Source organism: Ammospiza caudacuta, chromosome Z, assembly GCF_027887145.1.
Source record: "Ammospiza caudacuta isolate bAmmCau1 chromosome Z, bAmmCau1.pri, whole genome shotgun sequence".
Lineage (NCBI taxonomy): Eukaryota > Metazoa > Chordata > Aves > Passeriformes > Passerellidae > Ammospiza > Ammospiza caudacuta.
Genome location: NC_080632.1, coordinates 59,086,354 through 59,113,907, shown reverse-complemented (window position 1 = coordinate 59,113,907; position 27,554 = coordinate 59,086,354). Strand labels below are relative to the sequence as shown.

The following is a 27,554-nucleotide window of genomic DNA, read 5'->3' as shown; positions in this document are numbered from 1 at the left end:
AGTCCCTAGCATTTGCTGTCCGTGTTAAAGACAGAGATGTCTCCACCTTCTGGACAAAATATAGGGCTCTGCATCAATGCTTAAAGTCAATCTATTACAAGTCAGAACAATGTATAATCACCTTTTAATAGACTCCTATTTAAAACAGCAGAAAGATACAAGAAAAGGGGAAAAATAAACAGGAGAAATAACTAAAACCTGCTCTTCTCAAAGGAACCAATTGCAGACTTCCCTTTTTCAAGTAAAACCCAAGAAAATAACTTACTTTCTCCACTGTTTAATTTGTTCGGGACTTGTGTACTCCTTTAGACACTCAGTAATATGATCCCCAATTTTGATAAGACACTGTCTAGTATGTTCCAGCTGTTCTCTTTCAGAAAGGCCCTTCTCTGGTCGATCAAGCTGTTTCAATGCTGCCTTGACAGGTCTCATTCTTTCTTTGCACTGTAAAATGGAAAAAAGGAATGTATCGATCCAAAAGAAAAAAATTAATTCTCAAGCATGACTCATCTTTTACTGTGATATATAACCACAGGTGAAGACAGGATTGTTAGAAGTCAAATGAAACACAAGGCTGTCTCAGAGGTCTAAAAAATGTTTTACATGTTCCCTTTGGAAGATTATCAATCCAATTGGAAATTCACTTCTTTATGAAAGCATCAGATTGTATAAAATACGTGTATCCAGCTGTAGAAGGTGCCAATGTGTATATCTCAAACATCAGCAGTCTGATAGCTGTGAAGCCACACTTTTTTCTGTTCAAAACCCACTGCTGCGGGCTTATATGGCAGATCAGGGACTAACATACTGATTTTCATTCAAAGTGTGTAATCTACTAATAAAACCTTCTAAGCTTTTGCAGACCTGCTCACTTTTGAAGTTCCTTTCTCTTGCAAGCTTCCAGGAATCTAGGGTGATGTCTTCCCCTTAAGGGTAGGACACTACTAGGATGAGAAAGCACTAATTTAATATATAGGATTTGTGAGGAAAAGGACTTACTCCAACCGTATTTTGCAATTACAACTCTGAGCATAATCATGTAGGGCAAGACTTACCACCTAAAAAGCTATACAAACTCAATGTCAAAATTAAATATGAGAGTGTTCAGTACATTTCAAACAAATACTTTCTGCCACCATTACGCTTGGCGTTCAACAAAGGATCAAAATTGCTTCTCTGAGCATTTTTCAAACCTCACTCCTTTGCAGATATTAGCAGAAGTTAAGCTACCTAGAAGAAAGCTAGTTTGCGTATAGGACCATAAAGGGTGGAAACAACCTCCAAGATCATTAAATCCAAACTCTGACTGAACACCACCATCTCAACTGGACTATATCAAGTTCCACATCATTGTTCTTTTGAACATTTCCAGGCATACTGATTTTATCTCCTCCTTGAGCAGACTGTTCACTGTTCAACCACTCTTTCACTGAAGAAATCTTTCCTTACATTCAACATAAACCTTCCCTTAAGTAGCTTGTGGCCGTTTCTCCTTGTCCTGTCACTGGTTCCCCAGGAAAAGACCTGATCCTCACCTGGCTACAACCTGCTATCAGGCAGCTGTAGGGTGTGGTAAAGTCTCCCCTGATTCTCCTTTGGGCTCAAAAACTCCAGCTCTCTCAGCCACTCCTCATAAGACTGGTGCTCCAGACCCTTCCCCAGCTCCATTCCCTTCTCTAGACTGGCTTCCACATCAAAATGTCCTTTTTGAACTGATGGGCCCAGAACTGAACACAGCACTTGAGATGTGGCTGCAGGGAATGCTTAGACTAGCCACAGATAAAGGTCATGCATTCTTGAATTTTCATATTCTGAATCCAGTGTTTTAATAATAAATCCAGACAAATCCAGTTGGCATGGTTTAAATTGCAGACACTTGCTTAATCATACATCAAACTCCAATAGCATGGTACCCATGACCAAAAGAATATCCTCCTTGTCATCAAGGTCACTGTCAGTTAAGCCTGAACATTTCCATTTGAAAGTGCACTTAACTAGTATGTTTAGACTGCACCTTACCATGGCATAATGATAAAAACCAATCATCTCCTTCCCCCATTCTTCCCCACTATATGCTACCAAACCTAGAAAAACCAAACAAATACCTGGAATGGAATGAAATAGAATATCATCATTACCAGGTAAGCATCTAGGGACAACTAGGAAAAACTGGGGAAGCTGTTCCATTGCCATCTCATGCCACTAAGGAATCAAGCATTTGGTTTACATATTAAACTTGCCACAGATTAAAGTAGCTTTTTAAAAGACAGCTTATAGAGTGCAATTCTTAAATATAGAAAAGTGATCAGAAATATATAACTGCACATGGAAATCAAATTATTTTCTGTCATTAGCCACACTGACATATCCACTTGAATCACTCAAGGGCCATGCTGAAAATCACAAGTGAGTTAAGAATAAACTCATGGACAGTAACTGCCATAATCACAAGAATCCTACTGGTGTTCTCACGGCCAGTACCACAATACACCGAACAGACCTAGCTGGCAAAAACACAGCTGTTGAAATCTGAATGACAAAACAACCACAGCTGTGAAAGTAGCTCACTGATACTTTTCCACGGGCCTCAGCCAACCTATAAAACTTCATATAAATTGTGCATATACATTTTTCTCAAATGTTAATTATATTCTTGTAAGCAGTAGTGATTAAACAGAATTCTTTTGGTATCAGAGACATTACCTCAGCAAGATATTTCTAAGTGCTTTAGCACTGTTTCTTCCTGTGTTTACTAACTAAAGTTTGCAATACTTCAGAAGAGAAGTGCTGAATCCTAGTTTTTCTTGCTATCTTACAAAGAAGAAAAGCATATATTATATGGTGAAGCCAAAGACTCCATGAATTCCATTAACATTCATTCACATCTGCTCTTAAGAAGCAGGATATACAGGTGATTCTCATGGATAAATCTTTAGTTAATATTCTCAACCTATTAATCCTACAAACTGTTGGGTTTTTCTATTATCTTGCATATATACAACAAAAATCCAAAATAAAACTGCTAGAACAGAGTCAAAAATCACTTTAGTACACTGTCAATAACATTCATTGATCCAAGACATTGCAAAAGATCACCTGTGTTACTGTGCCAAGTAACAGTATCAAGAATATCAGTAATTGTCCTCATTTAGACTATTAAGTATACACAATAATTTATTAAAAGGTGACTTACCACACTGAAAGTTTTCTGATCTAGCTCTTCAGATTCTTCTGATATTGGAACTGGTTCACTAGATGCAGTAATATGAACTGGAGTATCCAGCAATGGAATTTTTTTAGTTTTTTCCTTATTTTCGGATTTGATTTCATTTACCTAAGAATAAGATACAAAATTTTATTTTGGTTCTGCAGTTATTTGATTTCATTTACCTAAGAACAAGATACTACATTTTATTTTGGTTCTGCAGTTATAACAGATGACAATACCCATAACCACTGCATTCTCTTAAATATATAAGAATAAAATCTATGCCGACATTCAATTACAGCACATTTTACTCTCTCTGTGAAATGGAAAAATAAATTTTTTTGCATACATTCAGTCCAATTAAGAGCTGTATCACTGAACTTCCCCATTTCAAATGCCTGCCCTAATGATTTCAGGTAGTAAAAGTAAAGCTTCAAATAACATAAAATACTTTACTGAAATGACAACTATTCAGATCCACAACATTTTTTCATCTCAAAATCATTTACAAAAACCTGGTGGCCTTCTCTAGCACTATATAATATAAGTAAACCTAGTTACCTTCTCTTCCTTTACTTCTTTTTCTTTCTGTGTGGATTCTTTTACTTTGTTTTCTCTCTTTTCTTTAATATCCTTTTCTTTTAATTCTTTCTTATCCTCTTTTTCTTTTTTGTCCCTTTTCAAATCCCTCTTATTTTCCTTTTCTTTTGTCTCTCTCTTTTCTTCAGCCTCCTTCTTTATACCAGTATCTGGCTCAGGCTTTTCTTCATTTTCTTTTTCTGCTTTAAATTTTTTATGCAGATGTTTCACTGAAACAATCTCATCCTGCAATATGCAAGCATATATGTCACATCAAATTGGGTTCCTATCTATACAAGTTTTGCATAGATTAAAACACTTTTTATCTGTGAATTTTTTTATTTCTGGACATAGATTTATCATATCACCTCTAAATAGAACTGAATGCAGTTGGTCAAGAAATATGAGTGCTATGCACTCACTTCCTTGATGTGACAAAGCAAGTACTGATTGGTGGAGGCAGTGGGCATGAGAAATTGTATCCAGTTAACTTGGAATAAAATTTGAATTTGATCCCATTAAAGGCTGTTAGACTGAAAACCTGAAATCTAAAAGGAAGTATGGTTTTGAAAAACTGACCTGGTCAGTCAAGCTAGTCAAGTGATGGGAGATGTTAGAAGACCTCTGATCTAATTAGCTCTGTCCCAATCCCATATTAAACACTCACAGGAGAAGGTAACAGAATCCCAACTTTCTCTTTTCCAGAACTGTTAATTTCACTAGGCTTTAAAAAAATCTTTAATTACAGACTCTCTGTTATGTGCCCATTTAACCTGTCTGAAGGTGAACAAAGTATTCCTCACTGCTCTTTATAATATTCACTGAAAAGGTCTAGGATAAAAACTAATATCCTTTCAGACACAGAAAAATACTATAAATAAAGTATTATTATAACACAGATGGAAGAATCATTATCATGTTTGAATTTATTTGAACATACCAGAAAGGCACATACAGAAACTGCTTATCTGTTGCATGAAAACAGATGAAAGACTGTCTAGTACTTGAACTGAACCAGTTACTTAGAACATGTATGAAGTTATGAGCTCAATCAGGGCTAAGTTTTAGTGTTTAGGTATCATGGGAACTACTTTCTAGCAAAAATCCAATGATTTGATAACTTTTTTGTTAATTCTAGCAGTAAAATAGGTAAGTTTTAGATACTGCACACAGTATGGAATCTACGTAGCTAAAGCCAGTAGTTTAGAAAGGTTGTAGTATACAGTCCAGTATTCAGAAATGGAATTGTTATTCAGTGCCCAAAAGTACTGAAGCGATGAGCACCTGTTATTAACAGAGAGGACAGCATTCTAGGCAGTTTCTCAAAACACAGTTAGTCCATCAGCTGATGGCAGTGTCTTTTCTTTTGAGTGGAGATGAAGACTAACACTCATTTTTGAAGTAGTCTGAACAATTAATTTGCTTAGTTTTAGGGTCCAGTTGTTCCCATTAATGTACTGGCAACTGTGGCAACATTTGCAGGTCTTAGTCTTACATTCCAGGCAGATTATTCTAGCTATAAACACAGGGCAGTCTACATTGATTTTTTTTTTTTTTTTTATTGCTGGCCTCACATTTTATTCTTTATAGTACAATTTAAATACATACACTGAAAGAGTGATTAAAAATTACTATTTTTTCATAGATTTATAATGGCTTTTCTAATGCTAATTTAAACTATGTATTCCATAAGTAGTTTTTCTTTTAGAACAAGCTGACAATTACAATAGCTTGTAACTGTTTGCTTTAAACAAAGTATAGTATTTTATGGATTATAGAATTGCAGTTACTTAATTCAACTGCTTTCAAATCAGCTGTGACATGATCCTAAATTTTATCCAAATTTTTATGTCTAGTGATTTTGCTATGTGATGAAGAACAAAAAGACACAACAAAAGCATAATACCAAGATTAATAATCATAAGTAAAAAAACCCAACAAGGTTAGTTTTTCTGAAAAATGAGAGCCATGATGTATACATGAGCTTTCATATGCAAGCCTTGAAATACAATTTTTTATGCTGCGCATTCCAATGGAGCTTGGTGACATTTTTCTCAGCCTCAATAAAAAAGTCTTTACCTTAAGAATCATTACCGGCAGTAGTAACACATGAGCAACATCCAGTAGTTTTACAACTGTGATTTGCAATTCTTGCAAATACAGGGCTAATGCTTAAAAAAAAAAAGTTGAAACTGAGCGATGTCACTATTATTTAGACTATAATATTTTAATAACTATTTGGAAAACTCATAATTCCTTATTAATTTATTTATGATTAAACTGAAATAGATAGTCTTCCATGTGCTTATACTGATGCAACATCAGTTGTAGTGGCCACGGGAAAAGAATGACATTCAGGTGTTTTAATTTTATTAAACCAAGCAGAAGATGAAATACAAATTGATACTAACAGGAAGAACTGAATGTATGGTAAGTATCTTTACTGTGTGAAAGATACTCACCTTGTTATTCTCATCATCATCTTCATCAGATTTTTCTGACGGTTGTGGTGAAGAATCACTTTTTATTTCTTCTTTTAATTTTGCAGCCTTTAGCACCTTATTCTTCTTAGTCCTTGTTTTCCTCCTCTTTGAATTGCCCTGAATGTAAATTGATCTCTTTAATCATGTCAACTGACAGGCATCCTAGCACTATATTTGCAAAGTAAGATTTGGTTTTACATCAAAGAGAGAGTTCCTTTTATTTTATTTATTGCCACTTATGACCACCACTTTACTCAGGACTGCAGACAGAGCTTAGTGCAACAGTAGAGAATACACACAAATAATAAGAGACTAATACTATATGAAACTTGCAATTAATATCCTGAGTTTGTCTTGTGTTCTAAAATTAAGAATAGAGTAATACTACACAAATAAAAAGTGTGGAACTGAAAAATTAAAAGGATCAGGTGACATGCCAATCAGCATATTGTTTTACCTTATTAATGAATGCCACATTTTACTTACTGCTCCAGCAAGCCTTTGTGCTTCCTTCCTCACAAGGTCTTTATTCAGTAATTTAATGAGGTAGTCTGCACGGGTCTGTAACTGCTTTGCCTGGGGTTTCTTATCTGGATCATCAGGCAAAATCTGAGGAGAAAATGATAGCATCACAGCTGTGAGTACAGATTATCAACTTCAGATGGTAGCCTGGAGCACATTCCAACTATACTCAGTAAATATATCAGAATGTTTAAAGTGAAGGAGAATTTCATGTAAGTTTTCATTTCTCTCCAATGAAACCAATGCAAGTGACCAATGCAGTCTTGGAAATTGCATCAGAGTTTAAAACCAGCTCAAGAAACCAGCCTCATATTTCTATCTCCACTCTGATGTCTCATCTAAGAAATTACAGCCACCTGTACCAGTCAGTCACAGAACTCCAGCATCTGACTCATTCATCTTCTAAATGAAGCTGCCAAGAACACAAATACATGGTTTCAAAAGCCAGACAAATTAATGAAAAGCAGGTGCAGGAATCATGACTAAGCAAATTTGGACACAAACCTGTCTTCTCAAATCCCAAAGCTATAGGTTGTTGTCACTGTCATAAAGTTTACTTCACCCCAGGCTTTTCCTCAGTATCTGCTGCTCACTATTGCTAAGAAGTTACTGCACTAATTCTAGTATAGCTACTCTCAATTGAGAGTAGAAGACAGCTTCAACTGAAGAACCTGGGGATTAAGCAGGGATGGAGAAACAAAACCAGAACATCTGAAGTAAAGAAAGAAAAGACTGAAAAAAATCAAATTACACAGAACCAACCACGTGAGAATATGAAAACACACACCGACTGCAAGAAGGCATGCTTCAAAATAAATACTCAAGACCCCAAAATTTAGTACTATACTATGAGAAGGATATGAATTACATATGAAGTACAACTGACGTACATTTTTGCAATTTCATTTATCATAAAATAAGTTCTTTCAGTAACACTACTTAGCAGCATCAATACCTAAGCAAACAGTCCTTGATGAACTATTGTAGATGACATACCTTCTGTGTCAAACTGAGATCAGGATCCATTTTTATCATTTCCCAGCTGCCATAACCATATTCATAGATGCCTATCAACAAATTGGAGTCATCTTCCTTACCCCAGTCTATATCAAAATGAGCAGCCTTAGTGTGGCATGGGATGACATATCTAGAAGAAATGTATTAGAAAGAAAAATACACGATTTTTACATCTGAAATTTAGTGAGGGGAAAGAGAACATACTGAAGGTAATGTAACTAGATTTATTTTCTCTGCTGAGATGCTGGTAAATTTAAGAAATTAATCCAAATATTTATAATAATATTTTCTTAGTATTTCTATAACACATTTATTGAAATCAGCACTGGAATGTGTTTCAAAGCTTATTAAGACTAAAATATGAAGAACAGATATCTGTCTGTACCCATGAGCCTTGTGATAGGACTGGCTAGCCACGAATAAAAGCAAAAATTAACATCCAAGTGTTCTAACGAAGTGGATAGCTTAGGAACTGCAATACACAAGGTGGCAAGTTTAGAGGGTAGGAACAACTACTGCTGCACTTTGATACTCCTCTCAAGCAGAGGTGACACATTTAGCTCCTCCTCAAGCCTGAATTCCAGTCCTAATTATTATTAGTAATTGAACACAGTTCATAGTGAATACAATTGACAAATTAAGGCTCTTACTGGCTTCTGTGGCAAAGGAAGAAAAAACAAAGTACAGCTGTGGAGCAGGTTACTGCTGCCAGTTCTTCAAGGGAACAGAGGAATAGAGGGACAATGCTTTTAACAAAATGTTTGAATCAAAGTTGCAAAAAAAAAAAAAAACTTGAGAAGTTTTCTGCATTACTAATCCCTTAAAAATATGCAAAAATCAGTACCTTTTTCTTTCTTCTGGATCTGAAGGAATGGATTTGTGCAATGGTGCCAACTCTTCTTCATGAGAGATGACTAACTTTGCATTTACTTGCACTCCTGAGATTCGGAATGTCGGGCCTTTAACCTTCCCAAGTCTACCTCCTTAAAATAAATGACAATGCTATTAAAATATTTACCTTTACAAATAACACGAGAAAAACGTACAGAAAACAATTATATGTCATCACCTTTTCTTGACCAAATGCTTGAATTAAATGCTTCAGAATTGAAAAGTCCCTACTTAACAGAAGTACATCCAAATTTTATAGCAAATCAAAAATCTATTTCCTTTTTCAGTGGTAAGTCACACAGAAAGGGGAAAAAGTCATCTTACTGTAACTCTGGGTTTATTTAAATTATCCAGTATGCACCCTAACAGTTTTGTTTGTATTTCCCAACAAAACTGTTTTCTGTTATAATCAGAGTGCAAGAGTGACTAATTTTTCTTGTCAATTTTCACTGTCCTCTCAAGCCCCCTGAATATTGTACCTGCTCTTTCTTGTCCAGATGAATTGTCCTTTAAGGCTTTAATGCATCCATTATGTACAAGCTCTCCCAAACGTCTGAGATCTGTCTCTGATTTATCAACTAGCTCAGCATCTCTAGCTACAGCATCTAACCTGTAATTAAAAAAAAGACTAATTTTTGTAAGTCTGAAAATTTGGCAGTTGTGAATGATTCCTTCAGACTTGAAAACAAAATACATAATCACGTAAGTTAGTAGTCAGCTGTGGTTTCTGTTTGGTGTACAATTTTGATCCAAGAAAAAAAACCTCTACATTACTGAGGTATGAGGACAATAAAACAAGAACTGTAAAGAACCGTTACCCTAGTGTTAAATTATTTCACATTTCTTTAGAAAATGAATCATTAAATCATACACACATATATGTATCATATGATCATATGCACTATAAATATTTGTAAGGATTAACATTTTTAAGGATGGGAAGTTTTTCTTAAAATAGGAATAATGAAAGAAGCTCAAAAATGACAATTGGCAATATGTAAAATGCAAAACTAACTTTGACAGAGTGGATAAACTAACAGGCTTTCAACAGGCTTATCAAACATGAAAAGTGAATGATTATCACCAATGAAGAGTAAACAAGTCAGCAGATACATATAAAGGAAGTGCTCCTCCAAATGGCAAAGTCTGTTGTGTGGCTGTCTGCACACATACCATACATGAAGAAAAGGAAGATACTACACTAAAGTCACGCTATATTCAAGATTATGTATTTCCCCTACTGCCAAAAGTTTCATGGTACATTCTAATATATATAAAAAAATAGATTCCAAGCTGCTGCACAAATAATAATCAAACAACTTTACCTCTCAAGAGGGCCACCAAATTTCTTGTAACTCTTGATAAACCTAGTAACAGAAAATAATGTTACCATTTAAATACACGCTTAACAAATAACATTTGTTTTAAAGTTGCATTGATACAATTGTTAATCTTAGTATAACGCTATGTGGACAATAGATGGAAAAAAAGTAGAGCAGCCTCATATATTCAGATAAAATCAGTTTTATGGGTTTAAGAACTGATACAAATAAAACAATAGAAGATATCATTTATTTCAGAAATCACTTTATTAATTTCACAAGACTGAGGACTCCGCAGCTGTACGTATCTAAAAATGAAAACTGAATGTGCATTTACAGTAAATGAAGATTTCAGACATCATGTTATGTATGGTTATTAAAAAGAGCAATAATTCCAACAGGTAACTGGAAGATTTAGGAAAATGACATGAAATATACTCTCTGTTCAAATATATAAGCAATGGAAAAAAACTGGAGATATTTGGAGGAGAAAGGAAAATGAATAGAAAGAATTTTTAAGAAATTTAAAAAAAAAGAAGAAAGAAAACTTCCTCAACAATTGCTTGTTCATGCACAAGAATAGCCTTAAAAAAAGTACCAATTTGCCTCACTGTTAGATGAGATAGAAAGCAGAAAAGGATCTTTGAAGTTATTCCTCTAAAACAAATACTCTGAAGACTTTACAGCAATTTAGGGAAAAATTTCAGAAGCAAAGTAGCATTTCACAAACCCAAAAATGTTAACAAAAAGAATTCCTCCTCCTCCTACCAAAACAATACTTCAGCAAATATTTAGCATGTACAGAAGGGATCAATGATAATACGAGTTTCAAATAGGATTTTATATTTTCTTAGTTTTAAAAAAGCAGGATGTAACAATTCAATTATAGTGCCAAGAAGTTTAAAATGAAAACAAAATCCAATCAAATTGTTTCATTTGTCACCAAAGAGATGTAACACAGTCTTTGAACACTGCAAGTTTTCAATAAATTGGTGGAAACCAGATTATTTTGCTTGTTAATTTTTAAAGGAAAGCACCCCTTGTAAAATCACTGTCAGTAATTATTCAGTGAAATTACTGTCTTCATAGGCTGCAGGAACTAAAAAATTTAAACCAATCATACATATTTTTAAAACCTAATTTTACACCTCATTAAAATGGGTTCAGATTCTTGCTATAACAGTTCACTATGTCAGCAACACAAGGTAAAAACAATAAATGTCTAGAATAAAAAGATGTCAAACAACTTCAGGAAAAACAGATTACCAGCTATAGTTTCCAGACTGATAATAATATTATTATTAATAAAAATAATCATAATTTCTTGTTCCTTTAAATATGCATGTCCTCCCATATCTTACCGCCTTATCTCTGCATCACTAAATCCTTTAATATTTTCTCGAGGAATAGTTCGTGGTCTTCCACGTTTTTTTGGCCTTTTTCTTTCTGAGATGGAGTCACTATCAGATCCAGAGTATCTTCTACTCCTATTGCGTCTCCCTTCGCTGCCATTGAAGCTAATCTGGAATTCCAGAGCAAGCTATGTAAGTAACAAATATAAGCAAGTTTTACCTGCTCTGTCAAAAAAAAGTGTTCAGAAAAAGAAAAAAAACCCCAAACCCCAAAAGCAACAAACTACACCAAAAGCAACACAGAACTATAATTCAGTCAAAACCAAGAGATACCTGTTTTGCACAGTTTCTCATTCTTGGAAGCATGTATATTTCTTCAAGTTCTTTTTGTCTTTCCTCCTCTTCTATTCTTCGCCTCTGGACCTCCGGAATTATTTCTTCCCAATTTCTTGAATTTCTTTCTGGCTCCAACTCAATATCATCTTCATCCATATTGGAGAAGTTGGCCACCTTGTAACATCAAAATATATATATTCTCATCAAGTCAATACATGACACAATTTAAAAAAATCTGATCAACTACTATTTAAGGAAAACAAGGTTACAGATTCCATATTTTATGCATTTATACACATAACACATATTTTATCTATATATATGCTGTTGTTTTATAAGATATATGTTAAATTTATAAATTCAAAATGTTTCATGAAACAGACTCTAATGAAAGTACTTTTAATCATTTAGGGAAGATAGATTCCTTTCAGCATGGGCTAAGAAGAGACACAAGGAGAATCACACCACTCACACCTGTATGACTGTGGTTTAATAGGGCTAACAACATTTAAATGCCTGATTTAATCTGAAATTAAATTAATCAAACATTAATACAATGCTGATATAAAAATATGGTTTATTTATATTTTTATATTTTATATGAGTGATTAGCAGGAGAGCTATTTAATAATCTCCTGAACCAAACAAACATATCATGCTCTGCATTTTTTTTTCTTGCACACATAATATGTTTAACTCATAACACTTAAAAATACGTGATATTCCAAGTTTACTTTGGGGCTAAAAGCAACTTGGAGAAATTATCAGTTAAGAAACACAAAAAACACATTGCATTTATTGATACTATAGCTGCTTAATAACAAAGACAGTAAATAAACACTAACTTAAATTCTAAGCATTAACACATTCATAAATACAAAATACATAATATATTTCTATTGTTTATAATGACGGTAAGATATCATGTAGAGGCAAAAAAACATTTTACTAGGAAGTGATACAGAGTTGACTTATTGAGGCATCTATTTCGGAATAATCAAGAATTAGATACATAGAAGAGAAATAATACTGTTTAAAAAGGAAAGTATAATTATGGCAGGAAGGAGGGAACAGAGCCATACCTTGAACTGCGAAAGCAACTCATCTCCTACAGTTAATGGACCTGGCTCATTTTCCCGAGTTTCAGCCCTCTTCAATATTTCATCTATATCCATTTCCTGAGGGTAAAAAAAAGAAGTTTCTCTTTACAATTACATAATTCATATATATTTTGGGCTGATTTATCTACCTAGTCCAGAAGCACTACTTACTTGAGGCTCCTGTTCTTCCCCTTCAGGTTCTTTAAAAAGTTCCTCAGCACCAAACTTTAAAATTGCCGACAACTCCTCCTTATTAAAAGGTGTTGAGCTGAAATAAATGATGTTTTAGGAAAAACATTTTAACTTATAAACTTGCAGTTTTCTATAATCATGAGTCAATTAAGCATTCTTCTTACTAAATATAAACTCTTAATATATTTGCAATATGCATTTATTATGCAAATAAAAATCTACAAAGACCTCGCATCTTCTGTTTTGCCTTTCATTTACAACTGAAATATTCTTAAGGTAAGTTCATAGAGAAACAAACATAAAGGTACCTTGAAGGAGTAGAGCCTGTATGTAACACAGTTTTCCCTGTAGTGTCCATTCTCTGAATTACTAAATGATCTAACACCATCTTTTTCTTGGCTCGTTCAAGAATATCTTCTTCTACTGATCCTTTTGTGACTAGTCGATAAATATTAACCTATGTGTATTTAAAAAATAAAGAAATTTAAAAGCAGCAATCTCAGTCTTCATTACATGATTTCTGAACTTTTTAATGGGTTCAAAATATGAAATACTAATTTAATCACATTACCACAGTCTTTACAGAAATGTTTTATATTAAGTCATCGTAGACCTTTCTTTATAAACTTTAGTGACTTGGCACAAGCTTTGCCAGAGGCAATAATGTCATATTTCTAACTGTTTCTGTATGTCTTCAGTAAGAAGGAAAGAATCATCTTGAGAACTCGAATATTTAAGCATTGGGGATGTGCCTGATGTAGCAGTTATTTTGTAAAATGACATCATACCAATGAACATAAGACAGACAAGTTGACAACTCTTCTCCCTTTCCCACCCAAATACCACAGCTGCCATATTATTTCTTCCTGTATGGAGACTTAGGAAAAAAGAAATTAGCATTACTAACATTTCTGGAGATACGCAGAAAGTATTAGTTATTCTCAAAAATACATGAGGACTGAATGGTGCAGACAGAGGGTGGACAGCTAATGTACAGAACTGTCTTTCAGGTCTGGAGCTTAAACTGAGTGTGTTTACCTGTTTCTTCTGTCCAATTCTATGTGCTCTAGCCTGTGCTTGCAGATCGTTCTGTGGATTCCAGTCAGAATCAAATATAACCACTGTATCAGCAGATGCCAAGTTGATACCTAATCCTCCAGCTCTGGTAGACAGTAAAAAGCAGAAGTCCTGAAATTATAAGGTAGGAAATAGTTTTATATACAATACTAGTAATATTCCTAAAGGAATATATCCTTTATGCCGTATGTGGTGCTACCAAATCCATAATTGTTCTATGCTTAAAGCATCTTTAAATATAAAGCAAACACTGATTACCAATTTCTTTCATAAAGTTACTGACTTCTCAAGTCAGTTTAAAGGAAGCAGTGTCCTAGATGACGATCACTGAGCAAGACATCCCAACAAAACCAGACTGGCCAAAAAATCACCAAATCTTACTGTCAAAGCCTTTAGTGCTACAAAAACCCTCTCCCACCCTCCCTGCCCCAAGCCCTGGAAGACTAAACAGCCATGTCAGAGCAGGGAAAGCACTTGAGCCTACACATAACTGATTAAGAGACAGAAGCAAAAACCTTCTTTGAAGTTCAATGCTGTTCAGCATATTCAGGAACAATATGAAAATGGTAAGCAGCAAGGAGAAAAAACCCTGTAGGCAATATAAACTTATTGAGAAGGATGACCCTGTAGAAGGATATTGAGACATGCAAAAAACAAGATATGAAATCCAAGCTAAAGTAAAGCAGGTTAAAAAACTCCAACCAAACCAAATTTTGAGTACAGTTACAGGAAACAGCATCCATTACAATAAGGAAAGAGTCCTGAGAATTGTGTTAAAGATTTTCAGGTAGCCTGTAGCTCAGTAACACAAAAACTCTACAAAATCCACCCAAAAATATTATGAAATTTTAGGAAATAAAAAATAAAACTGAGAGCATTCTTCTTCTTGCTGCACAAATGCAGAGGTTGCATCAATTTTAGAAATGCATAAATTCTTCTTCATCTCAAAAAATATACAGTGTTACTGCTAAGATTTCAGAAAATGTCAACAATGTCTATGAAAGAAATTTGAAAGAGAGTTAGCTTTTGTATTTAACACGGAATTTGGTCCTTCTCCCTATACAAAGCAGAAACAGGCTCAGCAGCAACTAAGAAATGCTGTCTTCATATACAAATTAAACTAAACCAAAATCAATGACCAACCAACCTCCTCTCCCTCAAATCTGAGAGTGTAGGACAAAAAATTTAAACCAATCCAACAGTATGGAATGACATGCCTAATAGGAGTGCTAAATAAGGTACAAATATTCCAGTTCAGAATCTAAAGAATTGTGACAGATGCCTACGCACTCACAGGTTGCTCACAAAGAATTGCTAGAAATCAGTACTTTACTATTTCTTCCATGGCATGTAACAGGTGTCAATAAATGAAGACAACGGGAATCGTATTTGAAACAAGTAAAATATGATTGTTTGTGCAAGAATATATGAAGTTAGTTGTACCCACTGCCAAAGGACTTTCGAATACTAACTGCTTAAGTTCAGTACTTTTGTAAATACTACTAATTTCTACATAGGAACAAAGCTGGAGTTAAAATTTTGCAACATTTATAGAGCAATCAGCTACCACTTTCCTAATTTATGTGTTATCTACTTAACATCTTAAAAAAATATTACATAAACCTTATACTCTAGGCAGTAGCAATGAATTTCCAACCTTACTGATATATTCCTGACTTTTTTCTTCTCTTCTTTTCTGTGCAATGTCTTTTGGTACTTGGGAAAAAATAAGACAGACTCCCCAGGGAAAAAAAACCTTTACCTCTGATCCTTCTGCATTAAAATGATCCAGTGCTTGTTTCCTCAATTCCCCTTTTATTGATCCATCAAGTCTCTAGAGAGATTGAGAACTACAGTTAAAAAGTAATTTTACATTGTACTCAACATCAGAACAATTTCAATTGCCAGCTGCCAAACTATTATGCGAAGGGGAAAAAAGTAAATAAACAGCTCACATCATTTTTAATTCATCTGTTTCACTTCAAAATAACATTCATCATAGAGCCAGTCCCCTCCTGGAAAAAGAAGACATTTTCATCCTTTTTTTTTTTTTAATCAAAGGGCTAAAGGCTACATAATCACAAACAAAGCTCAAGGGGACTGCTGAGAGTCATCTTATCTAAATCCCCTACTGGGGCAGGGACAGCTAAAGCATGCAGCCCGAGGTCATGTCCAAGTAGCTTTTGTACCTCAACAAGAAACAGAAATTTCATAACCTCTGGAAAACCTGTTCCAGTGCTTTGACACCCTCACAGTAAAGAAAAAAAAAAATATTCAAGATCAAAGCTTCTTAGCTGCTACTATTAGCAAGTTTCTTACCTGAAATGGAAACTGACGATATTTCAGATATTCTGCCAGGATGTCCAGCATCCTTACCATCTGTGAAAAAATCAGGACTCTGTTGCCACGTTCTCGCAGACGAATCAGTAGCTTGTCAAGAAGGATTAGCTTCCCACTGCTACGTATTAAATGCTACAAAAAGCAAGAAACACACATTGCAAAATAAATTAATCTCAACACTAATACACACTGGGGTACGTTGGACATCCATCTGAGGTTTGTTTTTCTTTCTATTACTGTGGGCAGAAAAATAAAATTTATTATATTCCTGAAGAATTTTACAATTTAAAATATCCATTCAATAGTATGTGATTAAATCTGGGCATATTTATTTACTCAATTCTCTTTCAATTATTCAATTTCAATTAAGAATTAAAAAATACTCCAATGTAAAAACACAGGATGCACATTTAATGGAAAACCTGTTTTTTCTTAATACACTTCAATAAGAAGTAATGAGCTGCCAAGAAACTATAAAATTCTGTGAAAACTACAGATGTAAAATCTCTCTTTTTCTTTTTTTAATTAAAAAGTGACACTACCTGTAAGGCCTCCTGTTTATTATAGAATTCATTATCATCTGGTGGTTTAATGAGGTAGCAATGGTTGCAACACTTCTTGAGTTCCATCATGATGTTCAAAAAGCCTGAGGTACTGCCTTTTGAACCTTTGCTAAGGGCTTTATAATTCCTGGTTAAAATCCACCTATGAAATAAAATGTACAATATTAGTAACTTCTAACCGTAGAAGAATGTGGAAGTAAAACAGATGTAGCTGTCAAAATATGAACAAGCTATAGATTAAAAGCATCTCCCAAAAGAGTATATTAATATGCTGAATAAAAGAAACTACATAAATAGACATTAGACCAATGCAATTCCTGAGCCATTGCTTCACAGGATTTTATTGCTGTGAAACTCTACCAAAGCCCCAACTTCCATACAGTATACAAATCACTGTAATTCAGTAAATTGTACATAGACATAATCACTGAAACAGCAGAATACGCAAAGAGAGGGTACATACTTGTAGTATTGCTTCTGCAATGCACTCATTTCCATCCTCAGAATTTGCTCAACTTTAGCAGGTAAGGACTTTTCTACATCTTTTTTAACTCTTCTCAGCAGAAATGGCTCAAGTTCTTTGTGAAGACTTGCATAACCACATTCTCTCCCTTTGCCATGCTCCTCTTCAAAATCTTCCCATGAAGAAAACCTTCAACACAAAAACACCCTGATGAAGCAAAATTCAGGAATAAAGGTAACACAGACACAGATCATATACCACAAAAACACTTATACATTCAGATTTCTTCCCCACTCCCTTCTGTTTCATCCCATTTCTGAATTTTCATCTCCCAAGAAATCCCAGATACTGTGCCTGCAAATAGAAGAATGGAATTTTCAAAAAATGCCTACAGAATGAAAACCTCTGATTCCTCAATGGAAATGCAATGTTTCTCTGCAAGGACACTTGTCTAGATTGTTGCAGAAAAGTCCATTATTATATTTTATCAAGACAGCATAAAAAACCAGCTCCATGTCCAGAGGGTGTGCAAGAGAATAAGAATAGACTTAAAATATGTCTTGCAGCTTGTATGGTCTAGCTAATGTGTAGCTATTGTCGGTACTAATAGACTTGGAGAATGGAGTTTATGATCAAACAAATGAATAATGGCTAGCCAAACTCAGTGGCTTTGCTTGTACTGTTCTGTATAATCCATAGCTCGGCTTAAACAGAGCGATGGTGCTTGGGATTTACAAGACGTCTAACAGGAACATGCACTTTCACACACGACCTCTAGTTTACCTTAGGTTTAAACAAGTCAGTACACAGTCAAGTCAATGCAATAAGTTTACTGTATTCAAAACACATGGGAAAACCAGCTATCTGATTGAATTACAGTGTATGTGGCATCTTGACACAAATTTGTTTTCATCAATAGTATTAACATATGAAAAATTTCACCCTTCTTCCCCCAGAGCAAATCTATATGGTTTTTCTTTTAGGCGAAGATGAAGCCTTTTCCCCAGGTTCTGATCCATACATCAATCCATCATTTTTGCACACTGCTAAAATGGGAAAAGGTGACATCTGCTACCAGCATTACTTACCTAAAGCAGCATCAAAAGATACTTTCTGTAGAATATTTAAGCTATCTTTCAGTACAATTCTCTATTTCTACTGATTCTCACATCACTACACTACTTCACAATAAAAAACTTAACACAAAAAATCTTTCTTACTTTTCTGGCATGATGAAGTGGAGTAAAGACCAAAGCTCTTTGAGAGAGTTTTGCAGAGGTGTTCCAGTAATAAGAAGACGATGGTTAGACTTAAAGTCTATTAAAGTTTTGTACAGAAGAGAGTCATCATTTTTTAAACGATGAGCTTCATCAACTCCTATGAATGCCCAATTCAGACCACCAAGGAATGACTTGAAAAGGAAATGGAGATGGGGGAAAACATTATTGAAATCAACAAATTACATGATTTTCCACATAATATAAACAAGCTCTCAACCTGATCACTTCTTGGTTTATTTCAATAAAATAACAGCTATATGTTTTTAGTAATAATTATGGCTTTTACATTTTCAGGTTCAATGAAAAGCTGTGCAGTCATCCTAAGAAAACATAAATTCAATTTCTTATTTAAAAAAAATGCCCAGAACTCTGACCCACATTTTTTTACATGGCAGGAAAAAAAAATCATTATTGATTTCTTCCGATACAAACAATGAAGTAAACAAAGTCAAGTGCTTCTTGAATAACTGTATCAACTTCCACATACTGCTAGAGGTATTAACAATAACTCCGCACGCTATCACTTCAGAGACAGTATTAATACATGTGCACATACATATGCAAGAATATCACAGAAAAATATTTTGGGATTTCCTAGTTTGCATCAAATTTGGGATTAAGGTTCTGTTAGGTTTTGCTTCAGTTCCTTGATGGTGGTCTGCAAAGAAGCGGAGCAAGAAGCTGAGAGGAGATCATTACAGCAATGAGATTCTCAAGCAAACTGAAGAAAAGTGTTACCCACCTCATAAAACGGGAAAAGGCTGAAAGCCTGACCACATGTATGTAAAATCCAGAAGTGCTTAAAATAAGAAAAGACTCCCAAGAAACAAAAACCAAAACCCCAAACTACACACTATTGTAGCACAACTATCAGACTCTCCATGAATTTAATGGGACATAAATCAAATATGTGCAAGTCTAAGCAGAATTATTCTATACTGGGGAAATTATTTTTGCCTCCCCAAAGAAGGGCAATTACCTTATCCTTTAGCAAAATTTCATATGTTGTTAAGAGTATGTTAAATTTCAATCGTTTGGTCTGTGGATGCATCCATTCATGAGTTCTTATCTACAAAAAGAAACAAGTAAACTATAAGCTGCAGAAAAAAGGTCTTGCTGACTGGAATCAACTGAAATACTGCAACAATGTAGATATTTACTAGCATAAAACACTATGATAATGGAACAGAAGGATGACACACATATATATAATATTAATATGTATATAACATAAATATATATATATATGAACATATATACATTTTATACATAAATATGTACACACGCATATGCACGCTATACACACACACACACATACACATTTTAAAACAGACAAGGACTCTTTACTTTAACAAGTATGATTAATAACATTAACAAACCAACAACCTTTCAGGAAAGTAAGATCATGACTGGCTTTCTTATATACTTATATTCACTATATCCACCTAAACAATCACATGAGAGAAGATAACTGGTTTTCAAATGCAAAATTCTTAATTCTGTCCACTATTAAGTAGAAAAGAAACTTCTCACACACATTTACATGAGATCAAAATCCAAGTCTTCAATTCACATTTTAAAGACAGGACTTCAGCAAATATTTCCTCAGTCCCAACCAAAAAATCTGAGATATGCAGATGATAAAAATATTAAGTATGTCTTGTTTATGAACAAGACTTTCCAATGACAAGGAGAAATACTCACCATATTTCTACTAGTTATATCTCCTAAGTAAACTACAGCATTCATCTGAGGAGCCCAGGTTTGAATCTCTCTTTGCCAAGACGTCAAGGTAGAAAGTGGCACAACCAACAAGAAAGGCCCATACAATTGATGTTCGTGAAACAGGTAGTTCAGAAAAGAAATTGTTTGTATTGTTTTACCTAGACCCATTTCATCTGCGAGAATACAGCTATTTCCTCTAAAAAAAAAGAAGAAAAAAAAGGAAACAAAACTATTTAGGGGGTGTGTGGAGATTGGGAAGGTTTGGATTAAAAGAAATCATTATCTTTTGAATATAAAATCCAATCATAACAGTTTTCAAGATTTTACTACTACACATTTTGAAGACATTTATTCACATTGTTTTTCCATCGCAAGATTTCCAACTGCTCCTACCCCCCTGAATTAACAAAAAGGTTTTAAGTAGTTCTCCTGAGTCTAATTTTTAAATTTTAACAGTAATATTGACATTCTATAAATGTTTGTTCGGCTTTTTTAATATTACTGGTTTAGGTCTGTTGGTTGTTTTAAAAATATTACTTATTCCATTGAAACTAAAAGCAAAGTAATGACACATCTTAACTGCTTTTTGTTGAGAACAACCATAAAATTATAATTTTGGTACTACTTAGAGCAAAACCAGTCCCTTCAGATCTCTGTTTTGAGCTTACAGTATGAAAGTTTCCAACTTTAAAAAAAACCCACCCAACAAAAAAACCATTTCAATATGTTACAAATGCTTGCAATTTACAAACAAAATTGAGAGTCCTTACTTGCACCATGAGTGAGCAAGCCAATTCAACCCATTTAACTGATAATCTCTTAACTCTAAACTTTCGTGTCCTCCAATGTAAGATGGTTGTTTTTTTAGTGCAACAAATCGTGGCCTTTGTTTTAGAACCTGTGAAAAGCAAATTGATCATCGGTCAATGATTGAACTGCAACTGAAATTACCAGAAGATCTTCCTATAGAAAAAGTAACAGGAGGTATTTACTAACTCATCAACTCTAGTTTTTATCTATCAGTGTAAGCCAGGCCATAAAAAAAACCCAAGTAATTGGCAAATTGTAACTAGTTTGATTGCCAACCTAAATGTCACAACATGAATGACATTAACTCAATGTTAATAAAATAAACTGCAATACTAAACAAATCCATTTCTGAACGCTAGTAAAAATGCAGAGGACTGGCATCTACAAAACCTATTCTCAGTAGTGCTACTGTCCAGACATCCTACTATACATCATTATTGGTATTCTGAAAAAACTTTCAAAAAACCTCACAATGTGTATTTGATATGTAGATTTAAAAAAAAAAAAAAAACTCAGTTTTACTATTGCAACTGATGTGGTAGCTTGAACTTGGCCAGGAGCCAAGCTGCTACCCAACTGCTTACTCACTTACCACCCTAGAGAGACAAGAGAGAGAAATGAAAAGGTAAAAAGTGGGAAAAAAATTGTGGGTCAAAATAAGGAGTCTACTGGATGAAGGAAAAACACCCAACCAATCAAAACAAAAAACATATAGAAAAAAAAATCCCACAAGGGACACAATGAGTCACACATCAATTCACCAGCAGACTGATGACCAACAAATTTCCAGGCAACAGGCAGCCCCTGCTCAGCCCACTAATTTATTGCTGAGTAAGACATTAAACGGCAACAAGCACCTCTTTGGTCAGCAGGTGGTTCAGCTGCTACTGGTGTGCTCCCTCCTAACCTACTCAATAGTGGGGAACGAGTACACAGGATACAGAGAAGGCACTGCGCAAGCACTGTTCAGTAACAGCCAATATGTGTTACCAAAACCATTTAGGTCACAAAAATAAACCACAGACTGCAGAGCCTGCTATGAAGAAAATTAGCCCTATCCTAGTCAGACCCGGTACAGCTGATTATAAATCTATTGCAAGTTACCTACTCACCTTGCAGTCTTTAAAGGGAGTGGTCTTGGATTGATTTCTGCTGAAGTATTCATCAATGCGTGCCTGAAACTTTTTGGCAATGAGAGCTCCATCTTCCCAGCTACATTCAGAATAAGGTAGACCCTGCCACTTACAATAGTAGTCTGGATAACCAGCAGCTGATTTCTGATTTGAATGAGCTGCAAAAATGCATCAGAATTCTGATCAGCATTTTACTTCTGTACTGTAGGAAAACATTCATTTTACATAATAATACAACAGAAGCTAGACCCATACAGACAGCCTGACAGCTTTTCTCTTCACCTGAAGTTTTGTTTTGGATTAAAATTTTGTGGTATCAATATTTGACATTTCTTAAGTATAAAAACAATAGCATTGAGAACATAGAGAATCCCTGACATTGATTTCTGTCCACAAGTTTGTAACATACCAATTATTCTTTCCACTATCTGGTACTGTTTATGTAGATCATCTGTAAGCTCCTGCTGGCAGTTGTAATATTCCACATCTTCTGGAGAAGCATTTTTCAGCCTGGAGCAGGAATTAATTCACAACACTTATTACACCATGTACTTCTAAAACTAAGAAAATTCAGCAACTCTACAGCTCTGAATGTAAGCATCCCATGAATCTTGCCTGGAAAGTTTTTTTGAAGGAACAACCTAAAAATCCCTACTACAAAATGGCTGTGTCTGGCCTAAGTGCCTCACCAATAATGACCGAAAATACTTATTGCTGAAAATTAGTATTCTCCATTAGTTGCTTGACTAGTACAACTGATAGCTGTAGCTATCTCTCCAGATAAGCAGTACACTTTTACAGGTTATTTTCATGGAATAGTACTCAGGGTGGCTCACTCTGTAAGAATCCATCTTAAGATTAGTGGCTAAAAATCCCACCAGCATTCACTGATTATATTAAACATTCTAATAAAACTAGACACCAAAGAGATGACTTTAAAATGTATGTATTTCTTCATGGTTTTTATTCTCAAGCTTCAACCTCAGGTTTCAGCAAAGAAAGCTGAATTCTGCAAAGTCACCTGAAATGACTAATGCACCAAGAAAACATTGATCCTTGAAGCAATTCTTGAAGAACTCCAATCAAAGTATAATGGAAAAATTACCAAAAGCTACAATTTATTATTCATTTTTAAATACTACCCATCTTGTTAAAACTCCATTTATATCATACAGACACATACACACACACACAAACGTGCACACACACACCAGATTCATAGAATTATGTTACTGGAACATGTTAAAGGGGCTTTGGCTTTCAAAGTTTTTGTCTTCCCAAAAAGACAAAAAACAGTTACCTTCTCAAAACCAGGTAACAGGTCTCAGAAACAAAACAGAATACCTACAGTGTTTCAAAATAAGTATAATTAAAAAAATATATTCACCATCGTTTTGTTTCCTGATCCTTTTTCTTGTAATTGTCCAGTTTCTTCATTCCTTTAACATTTTGTTGCTTCAGTGTTTCCTCAGTTTCCCAAGTGTTGTGGATGTGTGACCAACCTTTCCATTTAATAAGATACTGCACTTCTGCTGGCTCCTTTGATTTTTCAAACCCAGCATTTGGATCACCATCGGCCTCAACTGCATATATTGTGGTTGCAGCACCTGTGGCTGAAAAAGAAACCACACCATATGCCTTGAGTAAGTGTGTGTTGTTCTAAGTTAACCAGTTAAAAATGTAGCAAAGTAGTTGGTGGTAATTTTAGATGAGCACATACTTGACCAGTGCCTCCTGCACTCATGTCATTACTATTATTTGAAAGATTTATGATGTAGATATATTACGACATGCACAAGTAGTCAAGAGAATAAAAGAGCAACCAAAATTTCTACACCTACCCTGCAATATCTTATCTTTCCTCATGAAAATTTTATTTGCATTCCCGGTTTTTAAAGTAGTCACTAGGGAATGCTCCACACTTACAATGCTTGTCATCTTCTGTTACACTAGTCTTATCTCTGAGCATAAAAAAGACATCTGATGTTATATCTGATCAGCCTCAAGACATGAAAAACCTACTAACAGGGACACTATAAATCTCCTTCTTCCTAAACAAGTTTGTTGGTTGTCCTGACTCTGTTATTTTACGAGGTAATAATTATTAAGTACAGATTAAGCACAGACTGTATTGTAGCTGCAGCACACTAGCAGCAGGTAACAGCTCATTTTGGTGAGGACAGGGTACAGAATCACAGAATATTCTGAGCTGGGAGGGACCCACAAGGATCATAGAGTCCAACTCTTCAGCTTGTACAGGGATAATCCTGGCATTATTACCAGCCAGCTCTAACCAAGTGAGCTAATCTCAGTGATGTTGATAAGGAAATGAGACCAGCAAGCTGGTGGGGCAGATAAACTCTGCCTAGAGAGGCAATGCCAACAAAACAGCAACATCATCTGTGCAGGAAGAATGAAGAAGCTTTGTCCCTAAGGCTTTGACTACAGTAGTAACACCATACACTGGAGCAGGATATGGGAGAGGGAATTTGAGAGAAGAGTACTAGTTGTGACAAGGGTCAATCATTTAAGACAGTACATATAACTAATGGAGAAAGGTAGCCCTGCAGTGCAAGAGGCTTAGCATTTGGGTGGGGTTTTTTCATGTGTTTGTTTAGATATCTAAGAGTAGTATGGAAGAACTGGTTACTTGGGACAAGGAGCAGGCTGAGATACATGACAACTGCTTTGCCTCAGTCTTCACTATGCAAGTGACTAAGCCACACCAGAGAAAGCAAAGGCAGGGAGGGAATGGGAGAAGGAGGAATCACCCACTCCAGGAAAAGATCAGGTTTGAGACCAATTAAGGAAACTGAAAGTGGGACCAGATAAGATACATCTACAGGTCCCGAGGGAACTGGCAGATGAAATAGCTAAGCCACAACCATAATCTTTGAGGTCATGGTGGTCCAGGGAAGTTCATACTAACTAGAAAAGGAGAAATATAACTTCATTTTCGAAAAAGAGGAAAAAGGAAGACCCCAGGCTCTAGGGTCCCCACTGTAACAAGGATGTGGGCTTTCTGGAGTAGATCCAGAGGAGGCCACCAACATGGTAAAGTGGGCTGGAACAGCTTTGGTATGAAAACAGGCTAACAGTTGAGGCTGCTATGCCAGGAGAAGCCTCTGGGGAGACCTTGCAGCACCTTCTAGTACCTAAAGGAGGCTATAAGAAGGCTGGAGAGGGACATTAGACAAGGGCACATAGTAGTAAGACAAGAGGTAATGACTTTAAACTGAAGGAGACTTATATTAGGTATCAGGAAGAATTCTTTGCTAAGAGGGGGGTGAGGCACCATAACTGGTTGCCTGGCTACACCCAGAGAAGCTGTAACCCAGGAAGTGTTCAAGACCAGTTGCATGCGTCTTTGACCAAACTGGTGTAGTGAAATGTATACCTGCCAATGGCAGAGGAGTTGGAATTAGCTGATCTTTAAGGTCCCTTCCAACCAAAACCATTCTGTGAGTCTATAATTTTAACTTGCAGACTCAAATACAAAGCAGAATTCTAGATACCATTGCAATTTTAGATGCATTTTCTGTAGCCATTCCACACATTGTTCTGTATTTGTACTGCAGTACCTGAAATCATTATTTCAGTGGTTCAGCCTTACCAACACTGTCTTTCAATGTTCAGACTACTAGTCAGCTGTCCCATGTAGTCTACTTTCTGCACATACATAATTTGCACTGATCAAGACCACTGAACTGTACAAACAGCATCACAACAACATGGTGTGCATTCATGCAATAGAGAGTTATCTTCCACCTGATTTTTACACTCTACTCAGGTATGCAATTTTTCTGTATTCTACAATACTTAGAAAGGAATAGAAACATTCTTACAAATATAAAAGGTGCAACAGTATGACTTCTTTGTAACTGTGGTGGTTGGACCGGAAATGGGATTTCTGGGATGCTGTGGTCACTACCATCAGGCCAATGGATGCTCAGATTGTAGGACCACCTCTGAGAAAAACACAGGGGTTAAAACCCAGAGCGGCCCGCCCCAGGAGTCTCTTGGGACTTCTGTGGGGAGAGGCTTTGGATCTCTCCCCCTGTCCCAGCTGCCGGCTGGGCGGGGGGAGGGGAAAAGCCACGCGGCCATGAGGTAGGCCCAGCCCAAGGATGGAAGGGTGGAAGAGACCAAGAGACATCAGGCAGCCCGCCAGGGAAGAGAGAGAGAGAGAGAGAGCCAGCATCTGAATTCGATAGCAGAGATGGCCCAGGAGGAGAAGGGGGGGAGTGTGAGGGCAGCGTGGGAGTTCCAGAGCTCTGGGACAGGCAGAGACTGAAATTTTTAACCCTTTCCTTGCATGATTGAGACCTTGCAAAATGCTTATCTCCCTGGTGCTGAATGAGAAGAGAGATAAGAGATAAGAGGGAATGGGCCACGAGGGAAGTGGAGAAGACTTTTGAGTGGGGGAGAGATGACAGAGTGGCCTTTTGGCTGGACTTTTCTTGTGTGGCCATAGACAGAACCATTTCTTTTTTCCTGTGACACAGAGACTGCATTTAGGGAGAGGCAGTGCCTCAAAACCGGGAGGGTTCAGTGTGGGTACCCCTCGGCCCCAGGGGGTGAAAAACTGGGGGGGACAGACGTCCCAAAAGAGAGACTGTGCCTTTTTTGGAGTGAGACAAAGCATCCTTGAAAGACAACCCTAGAAGCAGCTCTGGTCCATGCACAGTGGTGAGAGCACTGGGCATGGAAGGAAGATGTCACGATGGCAAAAGGACTTTCTGGGTGGTGCTGAGTGACATGGGAGCACACGAGGTTTCAGTGTGTTTCCAGGGGAAGCCTATGGTGCAAGAAGGACTCCTCTCCTCTTGATGAACTGAAGATTGAGTATTCTAAAGGGTGGTGCCAGACTGAGAGTTGGTGATTTGGGGGAATGTATTGGACTGGGGAATTTGGTGGGGGGGAAGAGGAAAGTGCTTTTTGTAAGGTTTTCAATTTTTCCCTTATAGTTTTTTTCCTTCTTTTCTTGTAGTTTAGTTAATAAAGTTTTCTTTATTTCTAAGCTGGGGCCTGCTTTGCTTATTCCTGGTCACATCTCACAGCAGATACCAGGGAGAGGGTATTCTCATGGGGGCACTGGCTTTGCGCCAGGCCTAAACCATGACAGTAACTTTAAAATGATTGCTTTTTAACCTATAGACGA

The 27,554-nt window shown here is 35.9% G+C and overlaps 1 protein-coding gene across 1 annotated transcript in view; it reads right to left on the bottom strand.

The window, feature by feature from the left end:
- Window positions 1-27,554, bottom strand: part of CHD1 (chromodomain helicase DNA binding protein 1) — a 53,956-nt gene that overhangs the window by 4,574 nt on the left and 21,828 nt on the right. Inside the window, exons 8-33 of the mRNA XM_058824253.1 lie at window positions 23,781-24,006; window positions 22,803-22,903; window positions 22,373-22,551; window positions 21,221-21,348; window positions 20,430-20,646; window positions 19,705-19,794; window positions 18,666-18,856; window positions 17,446-17,634; window positions 16,962-17,124; window positions 16,399-16,551; window positions 15,842-15,913; window positions 14,041-14,190; window positions 13,311-13,459; window positions 12,982-13,078; window positions 12,793-12,888; window positions 11,708-11,884; window positions 11,384-11,544; window positions 10,026-10,067; window positions 9,180-9,310; window positions 8,654-8,792; window positions 7,789-7,939; window positions 6,757-6,879; window positions 6,250-6,387; window positions 3,770-4,033; window positions 3,194-3,334; window positions 266-444 (exon numbers count right to left, since the gene is read on the bottom strand). Of these exons, the coding sequence (XP_058680236.1) occupies window positions 266-444; window positions 3,194-3,334; window positions 3,770-4,033; window positions 6,250-6,387; window positions 6,757-6,879; window positions 7,789-7,939; window positions 8,654-8,792; window positions 9,180-9,310; window positions 10,026-10,067; window positions 11,384-11,544; window positions 11,708-11,884; window positions 12,793-12,888; window positions 12,982-13,078; window positions 13,311-13,459; window positions 14,041-14,190; window positions 15,842-15,913; window positions 16,399-16,551; window positions 16,962-17,124; window positions 17,446-17,634; window positions 18,666-18,856; window positions 19,705-19,794; window positions 20,430-20,646; window positions 21,221-21,348; window positions 22,373-22,551; window positions 22,803-22,903; window positions 23,781-24,006 (3,847 nt within the window). The remainder of the gene's footprint in view (window positions 1-265; window positions 445-3,193; window positions 3,335-3,769; window positions 4,034-6,249; window positions 6,388-6,756; window positions 6,880-7,788; window positions 7,940-8,653; window positions 8,793-9,179; window positions 9,311-10,025; window positions 10,068-11,383; window positions 11,545-11,707; window positions 11,885-12,792; window positions 12,889-12,981; window positions 13,079-13,310; window positions 13,460-14,040; window positions 14,191-15,841; window positions 15,914-16,398; window positions 16,552-16,961; window positions 17,125-17,445; window positions 17,635-18,665; window positions 18,857-19,704; window positions 19,795-20,429; window positions 20,647-21,220; window positions 21,349-22,372; window positions 22,552-22,802; window positions 22,904-23,780; window positions 24,007-27,554) is intronic.